Source organism: Pleurodeles waltl, chromosome 12 (assembly GCF_031143425.1).
Source record: "Pleurodeles waltl isolate 20211129_DDA chromosome 12, aPleWal1.hap1.20221129, whole genome shotgun sequence".
NCBI classification, from domain to species: domain Eukaryota; kingdom Metazoa; phylum Chordata; class Amphibia; order Caudata; family Salamandridae; genus Pleurodeles; species Pleurodeles waltl.
This window is the reverse complement of record NC_090451.1, coordinates 553,924,780-553,950,699: the sequence shown is the minus strand read 5'-3', so window position 1 is coordinate 553,950,699 and position 25,920 is coordinate 553,924,780. Positions and strand designations below refer to the sequence as shown.

At 48.6% G+C, this 25,920-nt stretch overlaps 1 protein-coding gene across 2 annotated transcripts in view; it reads left to right on the top strand.

Annotated features, from left to right (window-relative positions):
• RFWD3 (ring finger and WD repeat domain 3) overlaps positions 1 to 25,247 on the top strand; it is a 265,518-nt gene extending 240,271 nt beyond the window's left edge. For both annotated transcript variants that reach the window (XM_069217624.1, XM_069217623.1), the window contains exon 13: positions 23,333 to 25,247. In XM_069217624.1, coding sequence (XP_069073725.1) covers positions 23,333 to 23,476 — 144 coding nt within the window. In that variant the 3' untranslated portion in view covers positions 23,477 to 25,247. The remainder of the gene's footprint in view (positions 1 to 23,332) is intronic.
• The last annotated feature ends 673 nt before the right edge of the window (positions 25,248 to 25,920 follow it).

Here is a 25,920-nt window from a genome sequence, read left to right as displayed (position 1 = left end):
AAACTGGACAATGGAAAGGGGAGTGACCACTTCCCTGTCCATCACCACCCCAGGGTTGGTGCTCAGAACTCCTCCAGAGGGTCCATGGGTTCTGCTATCTTGTTTCCAAGGGTGGCAGGGAAACTCTGGGAGCATCTGAGTGGCCAGGCAGGTGACATCAGAGCCCACTCCTGATAGGTGCTTAGCTGGCTAGGTGACAAGTCCCCCTTTCAGGCCTATTTAGGGTCTCTCTCTTGGGTGGGTCCTCAGGTTGGGCTTGCAAGATTCCAGCAGGATTCCTCTGCAAACTGGGCCCTCCAGGACCCGACAATCTGCCTCCAAGAAGAACTTTTCTGCAACATTGTTTGCGGGGCTCCTGCCAGCAACTGTAACTTTTCCAGCAGCTGTGCATCCACTGAGGGTGCCGCGTCTTCAGTGTGCACAAGAAGAAAGAAGGAATCTTCCTTGGAGTGAAGGAGTCACTCATCTGCAGGCACCTGCTGCAATGACTACCGGCTGCGTGGATCACCTCTCATCTTGAGCTGATCCTGCATCAAGGGTGGTGGTCCGGAGTAGTCCTCTTGGTCCTCTCTGCCAGCTGTCGAACTTTGGTGGAGGTAAGCCTTGCCTTCCCACGCAGGAAAGCACCCCCATGCACAGCGTCTCTTGCAGCTGCCAAGGCTTGTTTGCATCTCCTCCAAGGGATCTTCAGGCGACTTGTAGCTCCAGCCCCCTGCACTCCTTCCTGTGATGCACAGCCCTCTGGTGGTTCTCCTGTGGCATGGGATCCCTTTCCGCAGTTCTACGTGAGCTCCTTCTGCGTCTTCTGTGTCCCCATCCTGTGGGAGCTGCCTCTGCTCCTGTGGGCTCTCTGTCGCTGAGGGCCCCCTCTGACTCCCCTTCCTGGGTTGAGCCCCCTGGGCCTTGCTGGTCCCCGGCAGTCCCACTTTTCCACTAACTTCGAATTTGCCTTTGCAAAGGCTTGTTTGTGGAATTCCTGCACCAACACCAATCTGCAATCTTCACTCCAGCGTGGGACATCTTCTGCATTCATCAGGAACCCTCCTTTGGCTCCAGGACTGCAGTGTGGTGCTGACCTGATCTTCATCACGGTCGACCAACTCCTGCAAATGCTGCTGGGTGGGTAGTAGCTCCTGCTCCTCCTGGACGCCACTGTGACTCTTGGACTTGTTTCCCTCTCTCCACAGGTCTTCCTCAAGGAATCCACCACTGGTTTCTTTAAGTCTTGTCTGAGTGTCTTCTTTTCTTCTTTACCTTCCTTTTGAGTGGTTTGGGGAAACTTTAGTGATTTACTCCTGCTTTCCTGGTCACTGGGGGATACTGTATTACTCTGTAAGTTTTCCCTGCTCCCCGTACTCCCAGCTCCCCCCTACACATTCCACTTAACTAGGTGGGGCTCCTATGTTCGCTTTCCATTTGTTTAGTATATGGTTTGGGTTCCCCCTAAGGTTACTATTGGTTATTTACATTTGCACTTTTGTCTAACCTTTTCTATGCCTATTGCTGTTTACTAGTGTATATAATAATTAGTGTATTACTTACCTCCTATTGGAGGGGTACCCATCTAGTATTTTGTGGTATTGTGTGACCAAAAATAAAGTACCTTTATTTTTGTACAACTGAGTGTTTTCTTCCGTGTGTGTAAGTGCTATGTGACTACAGTGGTTTTGCATGAGCTTTGCATGTTTCCTAGATAAGCCTTGGCTGTTCATCCACAGCTACCTCCAGAGAGCCTGGCTTCTAGACAGTGCCTACACTTCACTAAGAGGGGATACCTGGACCTGGTATAAGGTGTAAGTACCTTAGGTACCCACCACACACCTGGCCAGCTTCCTACATTGGTGCTGCAGTGGTGGGACTTGCAATTGCCTCACCACTCTGTCACTTGGTACTTTCCACAGGAAAGACCACCTACTAGCTAGGGGTTACACTATGCCTACTAACAGGGAAATAGTCTCTTGGGTTTGGGTAAGAGAAGGGTTTAGTCATAGCCCCTACTCCACACTTCTTTTTGGGGACTTAGAGTAGTTAGGTATCCTACACCACTCTAGGTAGCTGACATGTCTTCAGCAGAGCACACAATTCAGGTCATAGCGTCTTCCTATGAGGAAATGACCTTCAAAAAGCTTGGGGAGTTGTGTGCAGAATGGAAGCTGAAGGCTGGGAGGAATCCCAACAAGACTCTACTTCTGAGGCTGCTCCTCCACGATAACCAAGAACATGGTGGTAGCCAGGAGGAGGCAGATGAAGTAGACTCTGACCACCCCAGTGCTAGAAAAAGAGAATTTAGCCACTGAGGTGGGTCAGGAAATAGCCAGGGAGGATCAGGCAAAGCCTAGGTGCACCCACAGTCCTGCTAGGAGCACTGTCAGTAGTGTAAAGGAGGGCCATAACAGTAGGTCCAACTTTGTCCCTGGACGGCTGGTTCAGAGGGTGCCCCAGAATAGGAATAGATCCTTCTCTGCCCACTCTCACATATCCTCAGAATCCGAGGGGACCCACAGCACAACTCCAGGGGACGATTCTCTAGACAGGGAACTCAGGCAACTGAGACTGGAGGAGGCCAAGCTGAGGCTGCAGCAGCAACAGCTAGCCCTAGACAGGGAGGCCTTGGCAATGGAGAGAGAGAGAAGCAGGGGTTGGGGTTAGCACCCCCATGGTGGCAGCAGCAACTTTGGTTTCAGGGAGCCTAGGGTCAGGGAGGACACTTTTGATTCCAATCAATCAAAAAAATGTGTAGAGCGCGCTACTCACCCGTCAGGGCTCAAGGCGCTCCAGAAACCTAAGTAAAGTTATTCCCCCCCTACAGGGTGGGGGATGACGCCCACAAGTGGGTCTCTGCTCTGGAGAGGGCCTGTAAAGTACCAAGGGTCCCCCAGAGACAGTGGGCTTTTATCATTTGGCTCTCCTTCTCTGACAAGACAGTTCCTTACTGTCAGAGAGGAAAATTCTGATAATTACACTTTGTTGAAGTCCGCTCTTTTGGATTGGTTTGGTCTTACCACTGAACAATACAGGATAACGTTCAGGGAGACCAGGAAAGAATCCTCCCAGGATTGGGTTGATTTTGTGGAGTGCTCTGTTAAGGCTTTGGAAGGCTGGTTACATGGTAGCAAGGTCAATGATTGAGGGCTTATACAATCCTATTTTGAGAGAGCATATACTTAACAATTGTGTGTCTGATTTATTGCATCAGTACTTGGTAGATTCAGATCTGACCTCTCCCCAAGAATTGGGAAAGAAGGCAGACAGATGGGTCAGAACAAAGATGAGCAGAAAAGCTCACAGAGGGGGTGACAAAGACAAGAAAAAGGAAGCAGGTAAGTCTCAGGACAAGGATGGGGACAAAGACAAAAGTAAAGATTCTTCATCAGGCCCACAAAATTCCTCTGGGGTTGGGTCCAAAACCCCCTCCTCCTCCTCTTCCCATAACAAGAAGCCTAGATGCTATGTTTGCAAAATCAAATGCCATAGGCCAGGAGACAGCTCCTGCCCTAAGAAAAGCACTAAGCCACCCACCACTGCAACCCCCACCTCTACCACTAGTGCCCCAAGTAACAGCAGTAGTGGTGGGTCAGGTAACAATAGCCAATCCAAGGGTGTAGCTGGGCTCACTTTAGGAAGTGTGGTGGGGGCTGGCTTAGTTAGGGAGACTACTGAGGCTGTTTTAGTCTCAGATGGGGGCATTGATCTTGCCACCTTTGCTGCCTGTCCCCTTAATATGGGTAAGTACAGGCAGCTGCCCTTATTAAATGGTGTTCAGGCAGAATCCTACGGGGACACAGGTGCCAGTGTCACTATGGTGACTGAAAAACTGGTATCCCCTGAGCAAGCCCTACTTGCTCATCAGTACCAAGTGACTGATGCCAACAACAATATTGTGTGCCACCCCATGGCAGTTGTTGATTCCAGATGGGGGGGGGGGGGGTTACTGGTCCTACGAAAGTTGGTGTCCACAGACCTACCTGTAGAGTGTCTACTAGGGAACGACTTGGAGACTTCAGTTTGAGGTGAATTAGAGTTGAAGGCCCATACAGCGATGTGTGGCTTCCCAGGGCATACTTCTGCTTTGACTAGGGCACACTTCTGCTTTGACTAGGGCACAGCCAAAAAACAAAAAGAAAAGAGAAATGTGGAGCCTCACATAATGGCCCAAGAGGCTCCTAAAGCCAAGGTTAGAAAGGGCAAAAAGTTGCCCTTAACCCACCTTCCAGTGAGGATTCCCACTTTGAGGAGGAGGAATGCATTCCCTTGGCAGAACCTGCACCTGAAGAATTAAAAGCTGACACAGCTGAACTTGGAAGGTGCAGGGCGGCATGCTAGGGAGGAATTCAGTATGGCTCAGAAAACCTGTCCCACACCAAAGGGGTTAAGAAAGCAAGCTGTCCTTCGGGAAGCAGGGGGTGTCAGTGGCATCTAGAGGGTTTATTGGAAAGACAACCTCTTCTACTCAGAGCCAGAGGAACCCAAACCTGGTGCCACAAGGAGGTTGGTAGTACCTCTGCAGTATAGAGAATTGTCGGTAACCCTTGCCCATGACATACCCCTGGCAGGGTCACCTGGGGCAAAGCAAAACTTGGGACAGACTTGTCCTCCACTTGCACTGGCCCCATATGTCTCAACATACAAAGGAGTTTTGTCGCTCCTATGTCACCTGTCAAGCCAGGGGCAAGACAGGTGGCACTCCAAAGGCCCCCTTAATCCCACTTCCAGTGTTTGGGGTTCCCTTTCTGAGGGTTGGGGTGGATATTGTTGGCCCCCTAGACCTGCCCACTGCCTGTGGAAACAGATTAAAACTGGTGGTGGTGGACTATGCCATAAGGTTTCCAGAGGCTATACCTCTAAGGACCACTACAGCTCCTGCAGTAGCAAAAGCCCTTATGGGAGTTTTCTCCAGAGTGTGCTTCTCAAAAGAGATGGTATAAGACAGAAGTACAAATTTTATGTCTGCATACATTAAGGCCCTGTGGAAGGATTGTGGTGTAACTTAAAAGTTCACCACACCTTACCACCCCCCAACCAATGGTTTGGTAGAGAGGTTTAATGAAACTCTCAAGGGCATGATCGTGAGACTCTCTGAAAAACTCAGAAGGAGATGGGATGTCCCACCTCCATGCCTCCTTTTTTCCTACAGGGATGTTCCTCAGAAGGGAGTGGACTACAGCCCCTTTGAACTTCAGTTTGGACACCCTGGTAGGGGCCCACTAACTCTTGTAAGAGAGGGCTGGGAACAACCTCTCAAGCCCCCTAAAAAGACATTGTGGATTATCTTCTTGGTCTCAGATCCAGAATGACCGAGTACATGAAAAAGGTCACCAAAAACCTTCAGGCCAGCCCAGAACTGCAGAAGCAATGGCATGACCAGAAGGCTGTCCTAACTGTATACCAGCCAGGGCAGAAAGTGTGGGTCCTGGAGACTCTGGCTTCCAGGGCATTCCAAGACCAGTGGAGTGGAGAAAAAGGGTGAGGTCACCTATTTGGTTGACCTAGATACTCCCAGAAGCCCCCTCAGGGTGCTTCATGTGAACTGCCTTAAGCCCAACTATGACGGACTGATATGATCCTTCTCATGGCCACTGATGAGGGACAGGAAGAGAGTGACCCTCTCCCTGACCTGTTCTCCAACACTGCAGCTGATGTCTCTGTCAATGGGTTGTCCTAGCAGATTGCCTTCCTGAATCTCAAAGAAGACTTCAGGAACCTCCTAGGACAGTTCTCCAAACTGTTTTCTCGGACATCTGGTCAGTCAACGTGGCGTGAACACACCATTGACACAGGGGACAGTTTGCCTATCAAAAGTAAAATTTACAGGCAGCCCTGACTATGTTAGAGACTGCATCAAAGCAGAGGTGCAAACAATGCTGGACCTAGGAGTTATTGAGCACTCTGACAGCCCCTGGGCTAGCCCAGTGGTGCTGGTTACAAAACCTCACTCCTGCAATGGGAAAAGGGAGATGAGGTTCTGTGTTGATTACAGAGGGCTCAACACTGTCACAAAACTGATGCTCATCCTATCCCTAGGGCAGATGAGCTCATAGATAAACTGGAATCTGCCAAGTATTTTAGCACATTTGAACTGACCGCAGGCTATTGGCAGATCAAGATATCAGATGATGCTAAAGCAAAAATCGCATTTTCAACCATTGGAGGGCATCATCACTTCACAGTGATGTCCTTAGGTTTCAAAAATGCACCTGCCACTTTTTAGAGGCTGGTGAATTCAGTCCTCCAAGGTTTGGAAGCCTATAGTGCAGCTAATCTAGATTATATAGCTGTTTTTAGCTCCACCTGGGATGACACCCCTGGTCCACCTCTGGAATGTATTGGAGGCCCTGCAAAAAGCAGGCCTCACTATCAAGGCCTCTAAGTGCCAGATAGGGCAGGGGAAGGTTGTGTATCTGGGCCACTTGGTAGGTGGAGGCCAGATTCAACCACTACAGGGCAAAATCCAAACTATTTTGGATTGGACTCCCCCCTACTACACAGACCCAGGTGAGAGCCTTCTTGGGCCTCACTGGGTACTACAGGAGGTTCGTGAAGAATTATGGCTCCATTGTAGCCGCTCTTCATGACCTCACCTCAAAAAGAATGTCAAAGAAAGTTTTTGTAGACAGCTAGCTGACAAAAAGCTTTTGAGGACCTCAAACAGGCAATGTGCTTTGCACGTGTGTTTAAAAGCCTTGACTACTCCAAGAAAGTTATAGTTCAGACTGATGCTCGAAAGGTAGGGCTTGGGTCAGTTCTTTCATAAGCAGAAGGTTGACCCCCAGACAGAGGCTTTGGTCAGCTATAGAAAGGGAGGACTTTGCTGTGGTCTGGGCCTTGAAGAAGCTGAGGCCATACCTGTTTGGCACTCACTTCATTGTTCAGACAGACCACAAACCCCTTCTATGGCTCAAACAGATGAAAGGAGAAAACCTCAAATTGTTAAGGTGGTCCATATCCCTACAGGGAATTGACTATACAGGGGAACATAGACCTAGGAGTAACCACTCCAGTGCAGATGGACGCTCCAGATATTTCCACTCAGACAACGAAGACTCATCTGGGCAAGGTTAGCCTTCTTGTCCTTCTTTATGTGAGGGGGTTCTGGGTGGGGGAGGGTGGTTTGGAAAGTGCCCACTTTCTTGGAATGGTTACCCCCATTTTCTGCCTGTTGTCAGTGTGTTTGACTGTGTCCACTGGGATCCTGGTAACCAGGACCCCAGTGGTTATGCTCACTCCTGTAAACTTTGGTAACTATCTTTTTCTTCCCACATTTGCATTACTGGTCCCCCATGTAAGTCCCTAGTATATGGTACCTGGGGCATTGGGGTACCAGGAGATTCCTATGTGCTGCAGTAGTTATTCTGCCACCCATAGGGAGCCCATGTGAAAGGTTCTGCAGGCCTGTCATTGCAGTCTGTGTGAAGCGGGTGCATGCACCCATTTTCACTACAGGTCACTGCACCAGGTCATTATAATTCATCTCCATGGTAAGCCTTCTCAGCCCAGAGGGCAGGGTGCAGGTACCTGTGTGTGAGGGCACCCCTGCACTAGCAGAGGTGCCCTCACAAACTCCAGTTCCATTTTCCTGGACTTAGGTCCAGCTACATAATGGTAACACTGAACCTGGGCATGTTTGCCACCAAACATGTCGGAATTATACCCCAACACTGTTGCAAGTATTGGAAGTACGATTCCATGCATTCTAGGTGTTCCTTAGAGGACCCCCAGCATTGCTACCACCAGTCTTGTAGGGTTTTCCAGGCAGCACAAGCTGCTGCCACCCCACAGAAAGGTTTCTTCCCTCCTGCTGCTTGATCTAATCTAAGCAAGCCCAGGAAGGCAGAACGAAGGATTTCCTTGGGAGAGCGAGGCAACACCCTCTCCCTTTAGAAATAGTCGTTACGTGGCTTGGGAGGGGTAGCCTCCCCATGCCACTGGTATGCTTTGAAGGGCACATTTGGTGCCCTCCTTGCATAAACCAGTCTGCACCAGTTCAGGGACATCCAGTCCTTGCTCTGGCATGAAACTGGACAATGGAAAGGGGAGTAATCACTCCCTTGTCCATCACCTCCCCAGGGGTAATGCCCAGAGCTCCTCCATGTGGCCACTTGATTCTGCCATCTTGACTCTAAGGTGGGCAGAGACCTCTGGGAGCATCTGAGTAGCCAGGTCAGGCAGGCGACGTCACAGCCCCCTCCTGATAAGTGGTCACCTTGCTAGGTGACCAGTCTCCCCCTTGGGGGGGGTCCTTGGATTCGACATGCAAGATTTCACCAGGATTTCTCTGCATTGTTTACTTTGACTTCTGGCCACTGGAACCGAAACAGGATTTCACAGGAACCTACAATCTGCAGCTCAAGTGACGACTTTGCTCTGCAACATTGTTTCTCTGGCTTCTTCCAGGAACTGCCACATTTCCCATGCTGTGCATCCTCTGAGTGTGACAAGTCTTCAGTCTGCACGAGAATGAAGAAGGAATCTCCCTTGGAGCAACAGTCACTTCCCTGGCACCAACAGCAACGACGTCCGGCTACGAGGATCTCCTCTGATCTCCTCTGATCCTGAGCTGCATGGATCCTGCATCATGGGTGATGGTCTGTAGTGATCCCCTTGGCCCTCTCTGCCAGCTAACCAACTTTGGTGGAGTTAAGCCCTTGCCTTCCCACGCAGGATAGTACCCCTGTGCACTTCATCTCTTGAGTCCTCCTTGACCTGACTGGACTCCGGCAGCACCACTTTTCTTCTACCACGACTCTTGCCTTGACCAAGGCTTGTTGGTGGCTTTTCCATACCACAGACAGACAGACTGCAATCTTCCATCTGGCGTGGGACGTCGACTGCATCCTCCAGAAACTCTTCACCGACTCCAGGGCTGCATTGCTGACCGTCTTCGACCTTCAGTCGACCAACTCCTGCAAACACAGATGGGTGGGTAGTGGCTCCTGCCACCAGCGGACACTTCTGGACTTGGTCCCCTTCTTTTTTAGGACTTCCTCTTCAGGAATACACCACTGTTTTTTTGCAGTCTTGTTTAGGTGTTGTATTATCATCTTTTCAGTGCTTTCTGGTGGTTTGGGGAAAATCCAGTAACTTACTCCTTTTTCCTGGGCACTGTGGTACTTACCTCTGAGGTTTCCTAGTTCCTCCAGCTCCTCTCTACAGATTCCACTTACCTGAGTGGGGTTCTGACTTTTGCATTCCAATTTTTCAGTATATGGTTTGGTCTCCCCTAGGATCTCTATTGTTAACTGTTATTTCACTGTTTTCATTTGCTTTCTATGCCCATTCATGATTCCTAAGGTGTATATAATAGTGTGTTTACTCAACTGCTAGTACAGTATTGCCTATACAGTATTTTAGTATTTGAGTCACTAAAATAAAATACCTTTATTTTTGTAACACTGTGTGGTTCTTTCATGTGTTTTAGTGCTGTGTGACGACAGTGGTATTGCATGAGCTTTGCATGTCTCCTAGATAATCTTTGGCTGCTCATCCACAGCTACCTCTAGAGGGCCTGGCTTCTAGACACTGCCTACAGTACACTAACAGGGGATACCTGGACCTGGTATAAGGTGTAAGTACCTTAGGTACCCACCACACACCAGGCCAGCTTACTACATGCAGGTACTGCCAGAGGTCCCATAGGAGGCCCGGTCCATTCTCCCTCAAGCTGCTGCTCAAGGGAGAGATACAGCTAAGTTCACAATTCGATGTGGACTCGATGCGACGAACTCAGTGCCAAGATTGGTTGCATTGACAGTGGCCCTGAGGCACCACGCTTGGTTGAGGACATCTGGCTTTTCCATGGATGTACAAGCTGTGCTTATAGACATGCCATTCAATGGCACCCACCTCTTTGGAGACACAGCAGACTCCGCGTTCGAGCGCTTTAAGGAGTCCGAAGCTATGGCTTGGTCCTTGGGCCTCGCAGCTGCCCTTCGCCCTCCTCGGTCTGCTTTTCGCCCTTTTTGGGGCTACAGAAGGGGGCAGCCAACCACATCCCTTTCTCTTCACCGACTCCAGGGCTGCATTGCTGACCGTCTTCGACCTTCAGTCGACCAACTCCTGCAAACACAGATGGGTGGGTAGTGGCTCCTGCCACCAGCGGACACTTCTGGACTTGGTCCCCTTCTTTTTTAGGACTTCCTCTTCAGGAATACACCACTGTTTTTTTGCAGTCTTGTTTAGGTGTTGTATTATCATCTTTTCAGTGCTTTCTGGTGGTTTGGGGAAAATCCAGTAACTTACTCCTTTTTCCTGGGCACTGTGGTACTTACCTCTGAGGTTTCCTAGTTCCTCCAGCTCCTCTCTACAGATTCCACTTACCTGAGTGGGGTTCTGACTTTTGCATTCCAATTTTTCAGTATATGGTTTGGTCTCCCCTAGGATCTCTATTGTTAACTGTTATTTCACTGTTTTCATTTGCTTTCTATGCCCATTCATGATTCCTAAGGTGTATATAATAGTGTGTTTACTCAACTGCTAGTACAGTATTGCCTATACAGTATTTTAGTATTTGAGTCACTAAAATAAAATACCTTTATTTTTGTAACACTGTGTGGTTCTTTCATGTGTTTAAGTGCTGTGTGACGACAGTGGTATTGCATGAGCTTTGCATGTCTCCTAGATAATCCTTGGCTGCTCATCCACAGCTACCTCTAGAGGGCCTGGCTTCTAGACACTGCCTACAGTACACTAACAGGGGATACCTGGACCTGGTATAAGGTGTAAGTACCTTAGGTACCCACCACACACCAGGCCAGCTTACTACATGCAGGTACTGCCAGAGGTCCCATAGGAGGCCCGGTCCATTCTCCCTCAAGCTGCTGCTCAAGGGAGAGATACAGCTAAGTTCACAATTCGATGTGGACTCGATGCGACGAACTCAGTGCCAAGATTGGTTGCATTGACAGTGGCCCTGAGGCACCACGCTTGGTTGAGGACATCTGGCTTTTCCATGGATGTACAAGCTGTGCTTATAGACATGCCATTCAATGGCACCCACCTCTTTGGAGACACAGCAGACTCCGCGTTCGAGCGCTTTAAGGAGTCCCAAGCTATGGCTTGGTCCTTGGGCCTCGCAGCTGCCCTTCGCCCTCCTCGGTCTGCTTTTCGCCCTTTTTGGGGCTACAGAAGGGGGCAGCCAACCACATCCCTTTCTCTCCAGCCACCATGCTGCACATGGTACCCAGCCTCTGTGTGGCCGGGGACGTAGGATCTAACGTCCTTGTGTATCAGGGGGCCAGTGGTCAGCCTAGTCCACCACCCCTCCCGCTGCAGCCTCCAAACCTTTAGTCTGACGCTTCTCCATCAGTCTGAGGCAGGATTCGTCACCTGCCCTGCTAGGAATCACTCATGTCAGACAGGTGGGTTTTTGCAAATAGTCCATAGGGGCTCCTCCTTCCCCTTCGAGACTTTGAGGATCAGCTGCCACTTCTTCTTGAGGAATGGTCTCATTCAGCATTGGAGAGAGCCTTGGTTAGATCTGTTTGCCTCTGCAGAGAACGTGCTATGTCAGCTGTTTTGTGTGTTGGAGTTTCCAAGGCGGCACTTGCTGGGCAACGCTTTTCGTCTCAACTGGAACTTAGGCCTCCTGTCTGCCAATACCCTTTCTGCCCGGAGTTCTCGAAGATCAAGAATGACCGGACCCAAGAAATTCTTGTGGCTTCAGACTGGGCTTGAATAGTCTGGTATACCAAGCTCTTGAGCATGGCGATCGATCCTCCAATCAGACCACCCCTTCTGGAGTATCTTCTGTTGCATCAGCAGGGGACGGTTCTTCACCCGAATTTGTCCAATCTCCCCCTTCTTGCATGGAAATTGAGTGGTGGCAGTTGACAACTTTTGGTCTTTTGCCCAAAGTCTGTAATGTTATCTTGGCAGCTAGGCATCCCTCCACCAAAACGGTTTATGCCTGCAGTCGGAACAAATTTGTGGTGTGGTGTACAGACAATGTGTTTACCCCTCTCTGCCCTTCTCTCTGAGGTCCTTTTGTTTCTTCTTTCTCTAGACCAGCAGGGCTCTGTTCTGGGCCTCAAGGGCTATTTGTCTGCCATCTTGGCTTTCCTGAGATTACCTGACCAACCCTCTTTGTTTAAATGTCCTATTGTTGGTAGATTTCTGAAGGGTCTTACCCACGTTTTCTCCTTCTCCGTTCATAATGCCCCAATGGGATTTGAACTTAGTTCTTACTTTTTTTGATGTGTGCTCCTTTTGAGCCACTTCATAACACTCTACTTCGGCTTCTTACTCTAAAGACAACCTTCCTGATTACCATTACTACTGCCTGCAGAGTGAGTGAGCTGCAAGCCCTTTCCTTGAAGCCATCTTTCATTTCCATCCACCCTGACAAGATGGTGCGCCGGACCAGGCCTCCTTTTTTTTTTTTTTACAAAAAGAGGTCACGTCCTTTCATGTAGGCCAATCCATCCCCTTGCCTACTTTTTATGCGCCCCCACATCCTTCTAAGGAAAAGGAAAAACTCCACCACCTGGACCTAAAATGAGTGTTGGGGTTCTATTTGATCGTGCTAACGAGTTCCAGGTGACTCTTTCTGGGTTATGTGGGTGCGAAGGAAGGTCAGGCAGTGCAGAAGAGAACAATCTCTAGATGGGTTGTTCTCTGCATTAAAATGTGCTAGGCATTGGTTAATAAGCAACCCCCAGAGGGTTTGCGTGCTCACTCCACCAGAGAAACAGCTGCAACCACTCTGTGTTAGCAGGCGGAGTTCCAGTCCTGGACATCTGGCAGGCAGCAACGTAGGCATCTTTGCACACGTCACCAAACACTACTGCTTGGACAGTCAGGTTCGATGGGACGGGTATTTTGCCTGTTCAGTTCTGCAGGACTTCCTAGTATGATCTTCGTTCACAGACCCACCTCTGGGGATAGTATTGCTTTGGTATCTATTCTAAGGTAAGGAATCTGCAACTAGAAGTCTCTATCAGATGAACATTTTACTTACCTTCGGTAACAAATTATCTGGTAGACATATTCTAGGTGCAGATTACTTACCTCCCTGCTCTGCGCACTGATCTCTAGGGATAGGGACTTCCCTTTTCAGGGCCCTAGTTCTGACACACCAGGGTCAGTGTTCTTCAGGGCTCCACACTTCTGGCGTGGAAAGTTGTGAAAAGAAACTGACGTCCGCACACCGATGTGGTGCCTATATATGACCTGTGATGACATATACAGTGACCACGATACCGACTGATGCAGAGAAGATAGACGCAACCTAATGGCGCTCAGAAGTACAGCTCGAGGGAAATTCTCCTGATCCAGACTGAAGCCTGGGTGAAGTTCTACAGTATGGAATCTGCATCTAGAACATGTCTCTGCCAGATAACTTGTTACTGAAGGTAAGTAACTTGTTCTTCAGGGGATATCTAGGCTTCCCTCATGGACATGCCTTTTGATGGCAATCGTCTCTTCAGAGACCAGGCAGACTCGTGGGCTACAGCTAATTCCTTGGGCCTCTCAGCTGCCCCATGTCATCCCCAGTCTTCTTTCACTGCTAATGGAAGGGGGTTTTAACCGCGCCAAACCCATCCTAGCCACCGGCCCATGCAACCTTCCCAGCCTCTACATGGACAGGGACGCGATAATTCACGATCCCGCGGGTCAAGTAGCCAGCAGTCTGCACTAACCACCACCCCCAAATCTTCCTAATCTTGTTCTTTTAGATCATGGGTGACCAGTTAGTTGCAGGATCCGCCTTCACCTCCACCACTGGCAATCTAGAACATCAGTCAGTTGGGTTCTGCAGATTGTCCAGAGAAACTACTCCCTCCGTTTCAATACTACCCCTCCCCCATACCTCCATCTTATGACTGGCTGACGGAGGATCATATGTCCTTGCTCCGCAAGGAAGGCAGGGCTCTCTTGGCCACAAGAGCCATAGAGACGGTTCCGGTGCCAAAAGTAGGCTATGGTTGCTACTCCTGCTACTTTCCAGTCCCCAAAAAAGACAAGGGTCTTCGTCCTGTCCTAGACCTCCAAACCCTCAACTTCTTCCTCAGAAAGGAGAAATTCAAGACATCTACATTGGCTCAGGTCTTGTCTGCCTTGGACCCAGGAAACTGAATGGTAGCATTAGACTTGCAGTACCCCTGTCTTCACCTCCCTGTCCTACCTGCCCACAGACATTACTTGCGGTTCACGGTAGGCCACAAGCACTTTCAGTTCACCGTGTTCTTCTTTGACCTTACCAGCACCCCTCGGGTGTTCACCAAGGTGATGGCGGTGGTTGCAGCTCATCTACGCAGATCTCAATGACTGGCTGCTGAAGGCGGGCTGGCCTCAGACTATCTTCCACATCCAGACTGCGGCAGACACCCTGCATTCCATTGGATTCACAATTAACATGCTGAAGTCACACCTGACTCCCTCTCAGACACTCCCTTTCATCTGAGCTGTTCTGGACACAGTGCAGTTTCAGCCTTATTCTCCAGATCGGAGATTTCAGGCTATTCTGGCTGATACTGATGTTCTAGCCTCTGTATTGGGTTTCGGTGAGACTGACTCCAGGGCTGCCGGGCCTCATGGCCACCTGCATCCTGCTAGTGACACATGCCAGATGGCATATGTGGGCTCTGCATGGGCCCTGAAGTTCTAGTGGATGCAGCATCAGCATATCTCCGACGCGGTCCAAATCTCAGAGGGAACTGCAAAGGACCTGCAGTGGTGGCTAACGAACCACCATTGGGTCAGAGGCAGATCCCTCTCCCTTCCCCAACTAGATCTGACAAATGTGTCACTCCTGGGATGGGCCAGAGGTGGGGATCAGAGGGCTTTGGTCTCCGGGGGAATCCAGGCTCCACATAAACATGCTGGAGCACCATGCGGTCTGACTGGCATTGAAAGCCTTTCTACTGTCCTTGAAGGGAAGGCTATTGCCAGTGTTCGCTGACAACACCACCACCAATTGGTAGTGCAACAAATAGGGCTGTGTGGGGTCGTGGACCCCCGTCATAGGCTCTGCACCTCTGGACATGGCTGGAACAGCATGGCATATCCCTAGTTGTTCAACATCTGGCAGGTTCCCTCAATGCCAGAGCGGACAAACTCATCAGTCAATGTCTAACGTATCACGAGTGGCATCTCCACCCGGAGGTGGTGCATGGACTTTTTCAGCAGTGGGAAGAGCCTTGGTTAGATCTGTTCACCTCTGCCTTGAACGTGCAATGTCAAACCTAAGACAGCATTCTTCACACCTAGGGGGCATTATCTTAGATGATATAGCTGTCTTCAGCTCCACCTGGGAGGATTACATGTCCACCTTAGCAATGTACTGACAACAAAGCAGGCCTCACTATCAAGGCATCAAAATGCCAAATAGGGCAGGATAAAGTGGTTTATTTGGGCCACCTGGTAGGTGGAGTCCAAATTCAGCCACTCCAGGGCAAAATCCAGACAATTTTGGATTGGGTTGCCCCTACCCCACAGACCAAAGTCAGAGCATTTTTAGGCCTGACTGGGTACTACAGGAGGTTCATTAAGGGATATGGCCCCATTGTTGCCCCCTTAAATGACCTCACATCCAAAAGGTTGCCAAATAAAGTTCTCTGGACAGCTAGCTGCCAGAAGGCCTTTGGTCTCAAACAGACCATATGCTATGCTCACATACTAAGAAGCCCTGATTACTCCAAACAATTCATTGTACAAACAGATGCCTCTGAGGTAGGTATAAGGGCAGTGCTTTCTCAACTGAATCAAGAGGGCCAAGATCAACCTGTGGCTTTTATAAGTAGAGGGTTGACCCCCAGAGAGAAGCGTTGGTCAGCCATTGAAAGGGAGGCCTTTGCTGTGGTCTGGTCCTTGAACAAGCAAGCTGATGCCATACCTGTTTGGCACTCAATTCGTTGTTCAAACAGACAACAAGCCCCTCCTATGGCTTAAACAAAAGAAAGGTGAAAATCCCAAATTGTTAAGGTGGTCCATTTCTTTACAGGGGATGGACTTTACAGTGGAACATAGACCTGAGAGTAGCCACTACAGTGCAGATGGACTCTCCAGATAGTTCCTCTTAAACAATAGAGAGTCAGCTGGGTAAGGTTAATCTTATTGTCCTTTGTTCGGGGGGAGTTATGTAGAAAAGTACCCTTTTTTGGAATGGTTACCCCCACTTTTTGCCTGCTATGATTGTGCTTAGTCTGTTTTCACTGGGATCCTGCTAACAAGGATCCCAGTGATTGTGCTGTCTCCTCGAAAGTCGTTGACCCTGGTACCTTTTTACACCTCACAATTGGCATACTGGTGTACCCCTGTAAGTCCCTAGTATATGGTACCCAGGGCATTGATACACCAGAGGATCCCCTTGGGCTGCAGCATGTATTATGCCAGCCATCCAGGTTTTCAGTTGCCAAGCCTTGTTGGTGGTCTTCCGGACTGCTGACTTCTCTGCAATTCGAAGACCGCTGTAGGACATCTTCTGCACTGACTCCAGGGACTCCACTGCAGCTCCTGGACTCCCCTTCTTCCTCCTTCGTCAGCACATAGTCACCCACAGAAGGGTGGGCAGTGGCTCCTGCCTCGTCTGGGGTGGGAAACAGGCACCTTGTTGCAGTACCCCCCCCTCCCCCCCCCCCCCCCCCTAGACACACACACACACACTCTCACACTCTTTGTGCCTGGTTTCTGAATGCAAATTGGACTGGAGTGCACTGAGATCCTGCTAACCAGGTTCCTAGTGCAGGGGTCTCACCATAAAACATTGTAAAAGTAATTGAATACACCTCTACCTACCACTGTAAGTCCCTAGTAAAAGTTACTTAGGTACACAGGGCATGGGGTACTATGGTAGGCCCCTGAGGGCAGCATCACTGATTGTGCCACCCTCTAGGGCCATGCATCCAGATGCACCCAGCCCTGCCATAGCAGGCTGAAGGTTCAGGTGCAGACCTAACACACAAACTCGACTTGGCACCCTACCTGTGTGCCCTGTCCACCATACACTGCATTTACAATGGGTGACACCCATCTAGCAGGCCTTCCAGCCCTAAGGCAGGCTGCACCATACTATATGTGAGGGCCTAATTGCATGAGCAATATGCCCCCACTGTGTCCTTGCCAAACCTGGGACATAATGAGTGAACACAGCAGCCATTTGACTGTATGTGCTGGACCCTGGTCAACACATGTTTCCCAGCTACATAATGGCTACTCTGAACCCTGGGTTGTTATGTATCAAACAACTCCGAAACATAAATCCAAACTGGTACCAATACTGGATTTATTATGAAATGTACCCAGGGGTCACCTCAGAGGTGCCCCCTGCAAAAGCTAACTATCCTGGCAAGGTTACTGACTGGTTCCAGCCAGCCTGGCACATCCAGACAGACAATCTACAAACTTGAGGGAGAGCCCTGTCTCTCTGGTTTGTAAAACAATAACCTTCCTGGGTGGAGGCGCTAACACCCCCTCCCTAGCAGCAGATGGCCTCCCCCTTTGCAAACCCCCACTTTTGGAGAGAGCAAAGGTGGGAAACCATACATAGGGTAGGACGAGTGGCCTCACCTAGCATGCACCACCCCTAAGGTGTTGCCTGCAAAGTGGACCCTCAAATTTAGTTATCTCCATCTTGCAATGGAGGAAAATAGCCAATCAGGTTTAGGAAAGTGACCCTTCCCACAGGAAGTGGTGACAGTCACTGGGTGTTGCTACCCAAGGGTAAGTGTCCTGTTGGACACTACCAGGTTCCTCCTAAAACGGCCACTAAATTCAGTATTTAGTGGGCTCCCCTAGACCAAGAAATCAGATTTGAAAGGACAAAGAAGACCAGCACCAAAGAAGATCCAAAGCAAGAGAACTGTGGACCTGCTGCACAATAAAAGGCGCCAAACCCTGCCTGCTGCACCCAGGGCCCGAAAATCGCCTGTTGCGGAGGAGCTGGACACTGGACTGACCCCAAGAAACCAAAGGGACCTCCAGGCTTCAAGAATCACCCCAGATCTCCCTTCTGAGTGGAGGCACCACTCAAAAAGCAAGCAAGAACTTACAAGCCAGTGAGTGCAACTTCACTGACCGCCATATATCCCTGCAACTGTAAGTCGTAGCCAGACCCGGCGACCGCCCGACATGACCTACAAGTTTGCCAAGTTTGTTGCCACTACGCCCTCCAGTGGCTGAGTTACACCAATACCCTGGGTACTGGTCAGCTGACATCGGACAGCCAGAAAACCAGCTCCCCCAGAGCTGAAAAAGGATCAGGAGGAAGCCCTAGTTGAGGGACTTCAGGAACACCCCAGACCTCCCACCAGAGTTGCCCTTGTTGTCATGTAAGCAGCCCTCAAGAGACTCACCTCCAGCTCCAAAGGACTCTGTTGCACACAGCTCCTGGATCTCCAACTCACCCTGCATCCAGCGGCCTTGCGCCATGCAACGAGGAACCAGCTGTGCTCCACGGGTCCCTAACCCTTTGCGACCTCGCCAGCCCAAGGGGACCCCAAGGCACCATCTTTAAATCTGCAAACCAGTTTCGTTTCCAAGTGGCCTTCCCAGGCAGCCCTGTGCCCCTATGCCTGTGCCAAAAGACTCTCCAACGCTGCTCCTGCTTGAACCGGGAGCAACCCGAGGCTCTCCAGCTGGCACAAGGTGCCCACCAACTGCTGCGACCATCCTGCAAAAGAAGACTGGTAACTCAACTGTATGATTTTTAAAGGTGACTGTGCATTTATTCTAATGGTGCGTAATTACGCACAGAAAGACTGACTGAACCATTGATCCCCTTTCTGCTTCCCTCTTTGATATTTTGTTTTTTTTATCCCTACCCTTACCCAGCAGGGCTCTGCTTTGGGCACTCTAATGGGTAATCTTTTTGCTCTGTCTGCCTTGTTGCGGCTGCCAGACCAACCCTCCTTACTTAAGTCCCCTATTGTAAATAGATTTCTGAAGGGTCTTGTACATGTTTCCCCCTTCTCCTTTTATTAGGTCTCAGTGGAACCTTAATTTGGTCCTCACATTATTGATGTGTGCTCCCTTCGGGCCTCTCCACAGTCGTCCCCTCCGGCTAGTCGGGATTAAAACAGCCTTCCTTGTGGCCATTACATGTGCCCGGAGGGTGAGCGAGCTGCAGACTTTATCTTCCAAGGCTCCATCATAGTTTATCTGGACAAACTGGTGCTTTGCGCTAGGGCCTCTTTACTGCCGAAAGTGGAAACACCATTTCATGTGGGCCAATTGTTCACCTTGCCCACCTTTTACACTCCTCCACACCCCTTTTAAGGAAGAGGAGTGACTCCATCTGGACCCAAAAAGAGCATTTTCATTGTATCTTGATTGAACAAAAGAGTTACGGGTGGACAACCAACTCTAAGTTTTGAAGGGGAGAAAACTCAGGCAGAGCAAAAACGGACCATCTGTCGATGGGTCATTCTCTGCATCAAGATCTGCTACGCATTGGCAAAAAAATAAAAATAAAACAGCCTCATGAAAGTTTACAGGATCGCTTCACCAGAGCTGATGCTGCGCCCACTGCATTAGTGTAGGAGGCTGGCCTGGTTTGTAGTGGGTACCTTGGGTACTTACACCTTATACCATGTCCAGTTATCCCTTATTAGTGAAATATAGTAGTGTTCTAGCACCTAAGGCTGATTGAGGTAGCTGTAGCAGAGCAGCTTAGGCTGAACTAGGAGACATGCAAAGCTCCTGCATAGTTACACAGTACTTATACACAAGTAAAGACAATACTCCGTGTTATCAAAAATAAGGGTAGTTTTATTTTAGTGACACAAGGCCAAAAATATCTTAGAGACAATACTCCTTCTGGAGGTAAGTATTATACACAATATATACACTAGAGGCCAAAATAAGGTAAGTAATTAGACATAGGATAGTGCAAACAATAGGAAATGCTATAGAATGCAATAAGAGAAAATAGGTCTAGAGGCAACACAAACCATATACTAAGAATGCGAATCACAAATTCCCCCCTAGACAAGTGTTGTGTGTAGAGAATCGCTGGGGGCGTAAAAATACCACAAAGGTGAGTAAAATACCTCATCCCAGGAAAGTCGCAGTGTACTGCATGTTTCCTTAGGACACACTACAAGTCGTGATTAGAGTTATTGCAAGAACCAAGCAAGACTCCAAATAACAAAGGGTGGATTCCTGGACCTGAAGACCTGTGAAGAGAGGAGACCAAGTCCAGATGTTGCAGAAGATTCCAGGAAGGACAGGAGCCCCTGCCAACCTTGAAGAAGGTGCAAAAGAGGAGTCTCCGGTTGGAAAAAGACTGCAGAAAAGCACCAAGGGAAGATGGCTGCTGGTTCCTGCGTGATGCAATGGATGTCCCACGTGGAGATGTTGGATGCAGGCGAGTTTCGGCACTGGATTCGTCCAACAAGCCTTGGTTCAAGCAATGTCGCCGATTGCGTCGAAGTGGCGCTGCCTGGACCCAGGAGGGACCTAGGGCCTCAACTCGGACTGAGGAGGCAAAGTGGGCTCCCAACACTGGAGGGAACCCACAGATGACCAGGCAGCACCGACGGAGGTCCCAGGACACGGGGACAAAGAAGGTGCAAATTATGGTTATTGCAGCACTACAAAAGAGGGTTGCACGCCGCCGGAGGACAACTCAGCGAGTTCAGCGTCGAAGGATAGTGCTGGGGACCTGGCTCAGGCTGTTCACGAAGGATTCTTTCAAATAGTGCACAGGGGTACTTTCACAAACGGGGAAGGCAAGCTCTCACCTCCTCCAAATTTGGACAGCAGGACCTTAGGACAGTGTGTGTCGAAGGGGTCCACCACCTGTGTTCCAAGGAGCACGCTCGTCGCCAGGATAGGAGTCTTAGAAGGTGCCTTCTGGAGCAGGGAAGTGACTCCGTCACTCCACTGGAGATTTCTTCGGTCCTTCTGGTGCAGGGTGAAGACAGGGAGTCCCCAGAGCATGCACACCGTGGAAACTGTTTGTTGCTGGCTTGAGTTGAAGTTACAGAGAAGTAGCCCTTCTGGATACTTTGTTGCTGTTACAGCGGTTCCTGGAGCAGCTTGCGGTCGATCCGAGGTAAGAGGATGAAGTAGTAGTTGCAGAGGATTCCTGATGGAAACCTGCAAGCAGAATCTGAAGAGAAACCCACAGGAGATACCCTAAATAGCCCTGGGAGGGGGATTGGCTACCTTATCAGGTATGGACCTATCAGGAGGGGTCTCTGATGTCATCTGCTGGCACTGGCCACTCAGAGGCCTCCAGAGTGTCCCCACACCTTGGAAAACAAGATGGCTAAAGTCTGGGACACACTGGAGGAGCTCTGGGCACCGCCTCTGGAGTGGTGATGGACAGGGGAGTGGTCACTCCCCTTTCCTTTGTCCAGTTTTGTGCCAGAGCAGGGACTGAGGGTCCCTTAACTGGTGTAGACTGGCTTATGCAAGGAGGGCACCATCTGTGCCCTTCAAAGCATTTCCAGAGGCTCTGGAAACCTACCCCTCCCAAGCCTGTAACACCTATTTAGGTACAGGGTGCAACACCCCCTCCCAAATGAAATGCTTTGTTCTGCCTTCCTGGGACTGAGCTGCTCAGACCCCAGGAGGGCAGAATCCTGTCTGTGAGGTGGCAGCAGCTGTTGCTACAGTGCAAGCCTCAGAGAGCTGGTTTGGCAGTACTGAGGGTCCAGGGTGGAACCCCCAGGATGCATGGAATTGGCTCCCCAATACCAGGTTTGGAATGGGGGGACAATGCCATGATCATAGACACCTTACATGGCCATAATCGGAGTTACCTTTGTGAAGCTACATATAAATATTGACCTATATGTAGTGCATGCGTGTAATGGCATCCCGCACTCAAAGTCCAGGGAATTGGCCCTGGACTGCCTAAGGGCACCTTTGCTAGTGCAAGGGTGCCCTCACACTTAGTAACTTTACACCTAGCCTTCAGTAAATGAAGATTAGATATATAGGTGACATAAGTTACTTAAGTGCAGTGAAAATGGCTGTGAAAAAGTGTGTGCACTATTTCACGCAGGCTGAAGTGGCAGTCCTGTGAAAGGGTTTGTCTGAGCTCCTTATGGGTGGCAAAAGAAATGCTGTAGCCCATAAGGATTTCCTGGAACCCCAATGCCCTGGGTACCTAGGTACCATATACTGAGGAATTATAAGGGGGGTCCAGTGTGCCAATGGAAATTGGTAAATGAAGTCACTAGCCTGTGATGACAAATTAAAAAGCAGAGAGAGCATAAGTACTGAGGTTCTAGTTAGCAGAGCCTCAGTGACCCAGTTAAGCACTACTGACAACACACACATTAGGCCATAAACTATGAGCATTGGGGTCCTGACCAGCAGGATCCCAGTGAGACAGGCAAAAACATACTGACATACAGGTAAAAATGGGGGTAACGTGCCAAGCAAGAGAGTACTTTCCTACAAATAGCGCATGGAGTCTGTCCTGGACATCTTCCAGGCAGCATTGTGGGTTTCTCTGCACACATTTTCCAAGCACTACTGCCTGAACAGTCAGGTCAACATGGACAGGTACTTTCCTGTTCGGGCCTGCAGGACTTCCTAGTTTACATTTTTCCACAGACTCCACACCGGGGATGGTATTGCTTGGGTATCTATTCAAAGATAAGGAATCTGCAGCTAGAAGTCTCTATCGCATAAACAAGTCAGTTACCTTGAGTGATGCCTTATCTGGTAGAGACCATATCTAGCTGCAGATTTCTTAACGATCCACCTTCCTCCCCACACTGTGAACAGATTTCTAGGGCCAGGGATGATCCCTTTATGGGCCCTAGTTTGGACTCACCAGTGTAAGTGATATTCATGGTGTGGAAAATTGTGAAAAGTAACTCACGTCAGTGTGCCAAGGGGGCACCTATATAGGTGAAGCACACGTCACATCCAGAGTGAAAGACACCTCAAGGAGCTGACTGACGCCACCTACCGGGGCACAGGGGTACTCAAGAAAAATCTTCTAAATCCAGTCTGATGCTTGGGGAGAATTTGAAGGTAAGGAATCTGCAGCTAGATATTGGCTCTACCAGATAAGACGTTACCAAAGGTCAGTAACTTGTTCGCCAGTTCTTTACTTACTTGCAACAGAAATTCAGATTGTACTTTCCAACAACAAATACTTGGTGAAACGTTTTGTGGAACATGCAGATTTATAATAAATGAGCTTCAGAAGTACCGCAGAAGGTAAGTGCCAGAGAACTGCGATGGTTGTGAAAAATAGCTTTACCAATTAGACAGTTTCCATATATAGACCATAGGCAATGTGTGCAAGACTAGCAGATGTCCATATTAAAAAGAGGAGATGGGCAGCTTGTAATAGAAATTTGTTTTACACAGAGAAGGGAATGTTTGGTGAATGGATTGATTACTGATCTGTATTGTTGTATGTCTTCCTTAGCTTTGGAATGCTGGAAGTGGTTCTCTGGTCCAGAAGCTGCAAACAGACCTGCCAGTCCTGGACATATGTCCATTCGAAGTGAACCAGACCAGTATGCTGGCCACACTGACTGAGAAAATGGTGAAGGTATACAAATGGGAATGAGGCAAGATGCAGGTGATGCATCCTGAACTGATTTGCTGATAACTTTGTATATATTTTAAAAAATAGACTGGAGCCGGCAACTTGTCCTGCGGGGCTACAGTGGGCTGGACCTTTAATCCATGAGTTGACATTTTTGTCAAAAATGTATCCGAAAGCTGCAGAATGAGCGCTGACTGGAATGTGCTACAATTTAATTTCTTCACCTCCTTTGCAAGCTTTGCTAATGTCTGCATCTCAGAATGGTGGTCCTTCTGCTGAGACCCACAAGGAGAAGCTGGCTTCTAGACCATGACCAGAGAGAGTGAATGCGACCTCCTTTTCTACAACGAAATAAGTGCTCACGCAATGCGAAAACACCTCTCTGGATCTTCAAACGCGAGCTGATGCTGGACTCCCTTTTGCCCGCTGAAAAATTCATGATTCCTTTTTTCTTCTCTGCACTAAAATGTTTCACTGTTGTCTAGCGAAGTATTCCATTACAGATTTCCAGAGGGAGGAACATGCCTTATTGTGAAATAAAAGGCAACTAAATTAAGGTGTTCGATTCTATGAGCTGTAGCGTGATTTTACCAATTTTCTTATAGAGCAGGCTCAGTTTGAGCATTTTATTAAAAAATGTTTAACATGGTCTCTTTAATGGAACTTGTGCTTACCACCCCCAATCCTAGCCCTGGGTTTAGCGGTCTAGTACAGTAGTACGTCTCAAGCACATATGTGTTGCTGTTTAACCCACAAATCCTTACTTGCAGATTACAATCCACCAGGCCAATGGAAAAAGCATTAGGTCCTTGATGAGTTATTTTAAGCTCACTAGCAGTTGACTTCAGAACATGCAAAGGTATTCCTGTGGGCATAGTAACCTGGCATAAATGTGTGCTTTGCAGTGTAGGGTGCAGTAACTTGAGGATCAGGCCATCATGTGGCACCTTCATCCAGTTATTTATTTATTTTCTTTTATAAACATCATGTTGTCTTCCAGGATTTATACTGTCCACTTTAATCATAATATTGTCTTTGTTATCCTAGCTTCCCATGTCTGTTTTTCTAAAAAGTCAGGACTTGCTGAAGGAGTCACAACCAGCATGCACACGGCCACTTATCAGCTGTGTATTATGTTAGAACATTTTATTTGTAACTGCTACTGAAGCATTGTCATTTCTATTCTCTACTCATTGGAAGGAATATTTCAAAGCTTGTGAGTGTTTAGCTCATGTGAATAATCCAACCAATGTGAAGTTATTTCAGCAGTGCTTTGAGATTACTTCATAGAAACACCTTTATTGTCAGCGCTGCACTTTTCTTTTTGGGGCATCTGCTTTTTAATCTTGTATTCATGCTCAATTGTAGAGCTAAATGGTATTGTAATATGTCCTCAAAGGATGGCTTCCTCTGTGTTCTTTCAGCCTAAATTGCCGCAGGGCACCTGGAAAGGTCAATACAATGGAATTCAGTTCTTAAGGCTCAGGAATGCCCTTATCAGTATGAACTGAAGTTAACAATCTCAAACGGGTAATGGACTAAAGATGCCCCTTAAACTGCTAGAGGGAATGTATCCATACCCTCAACAGCATCATGACACCTTGTGGCTTAAGACACAACGCCATGCCAAACCTCCTCCTCCTTCTGGTTTAAAAACCTATGCTTGGCAGCGCAAAGCAAAATAAAGCAGTGGGTCACCAACAGCTGTTTTCCTAATGTTCGATATTTATATGTTGTATATTTGTGTATCCTCTGTGATGCAATGAATAAAGAAATGATCATTTGAACTGTATTTTGGTATTTTCTTGGGGCTCTGCTTATTTGTTGTATACTGCTAATCATGAGCTTGATGTAGTAATCTTTGTTCTGATGGAAATGTCTCCTTGAAACTTCTACCCACAGATTTCTTCCCTCTTGAATATCTCAAAGTGTGATACTGGGTGCAGAAACGTTTCATAGCTTTCCTGTGCTGATAGGGGGTTGTAGAAGGCTGGCCTGGTTTGTAGTGGGTACCCTAGGTACTTACACCTTATACCAGGTCCAGTTATCCCTTATTAGTGAAATGTAGGCAGTGTTCTAGCAGCTTAGGCTGTCTAGAGGTAGCTGTAGCAGGGCAGCTTAGGCTGAACTAGGAGAAATGCAAAGCTCCTGCAATACCACTATAGTTACACAGTACTTACACACAATAAAAGACAATACTCAGTGTCACCAAAAATAAAGGTACTTTATTTTAGTGACACAAGGCCAAAAATATCTTAGAGACAATATTCCTTCTGGAGGTAAGTATTATACACAATATCTACACTAGAGACCAATATCCAGTAAGGAAATAGTCATATAATAGTGCAAACTGTAGAAAATACAATAGGATGCAATAGGCCTAGGGGCAACACAAACCATATACTAAGAAAGTGGAATGCGAATCACGAATTTCCCCCTAGGCAAGTGTAGTGTGCAGAGGGGGC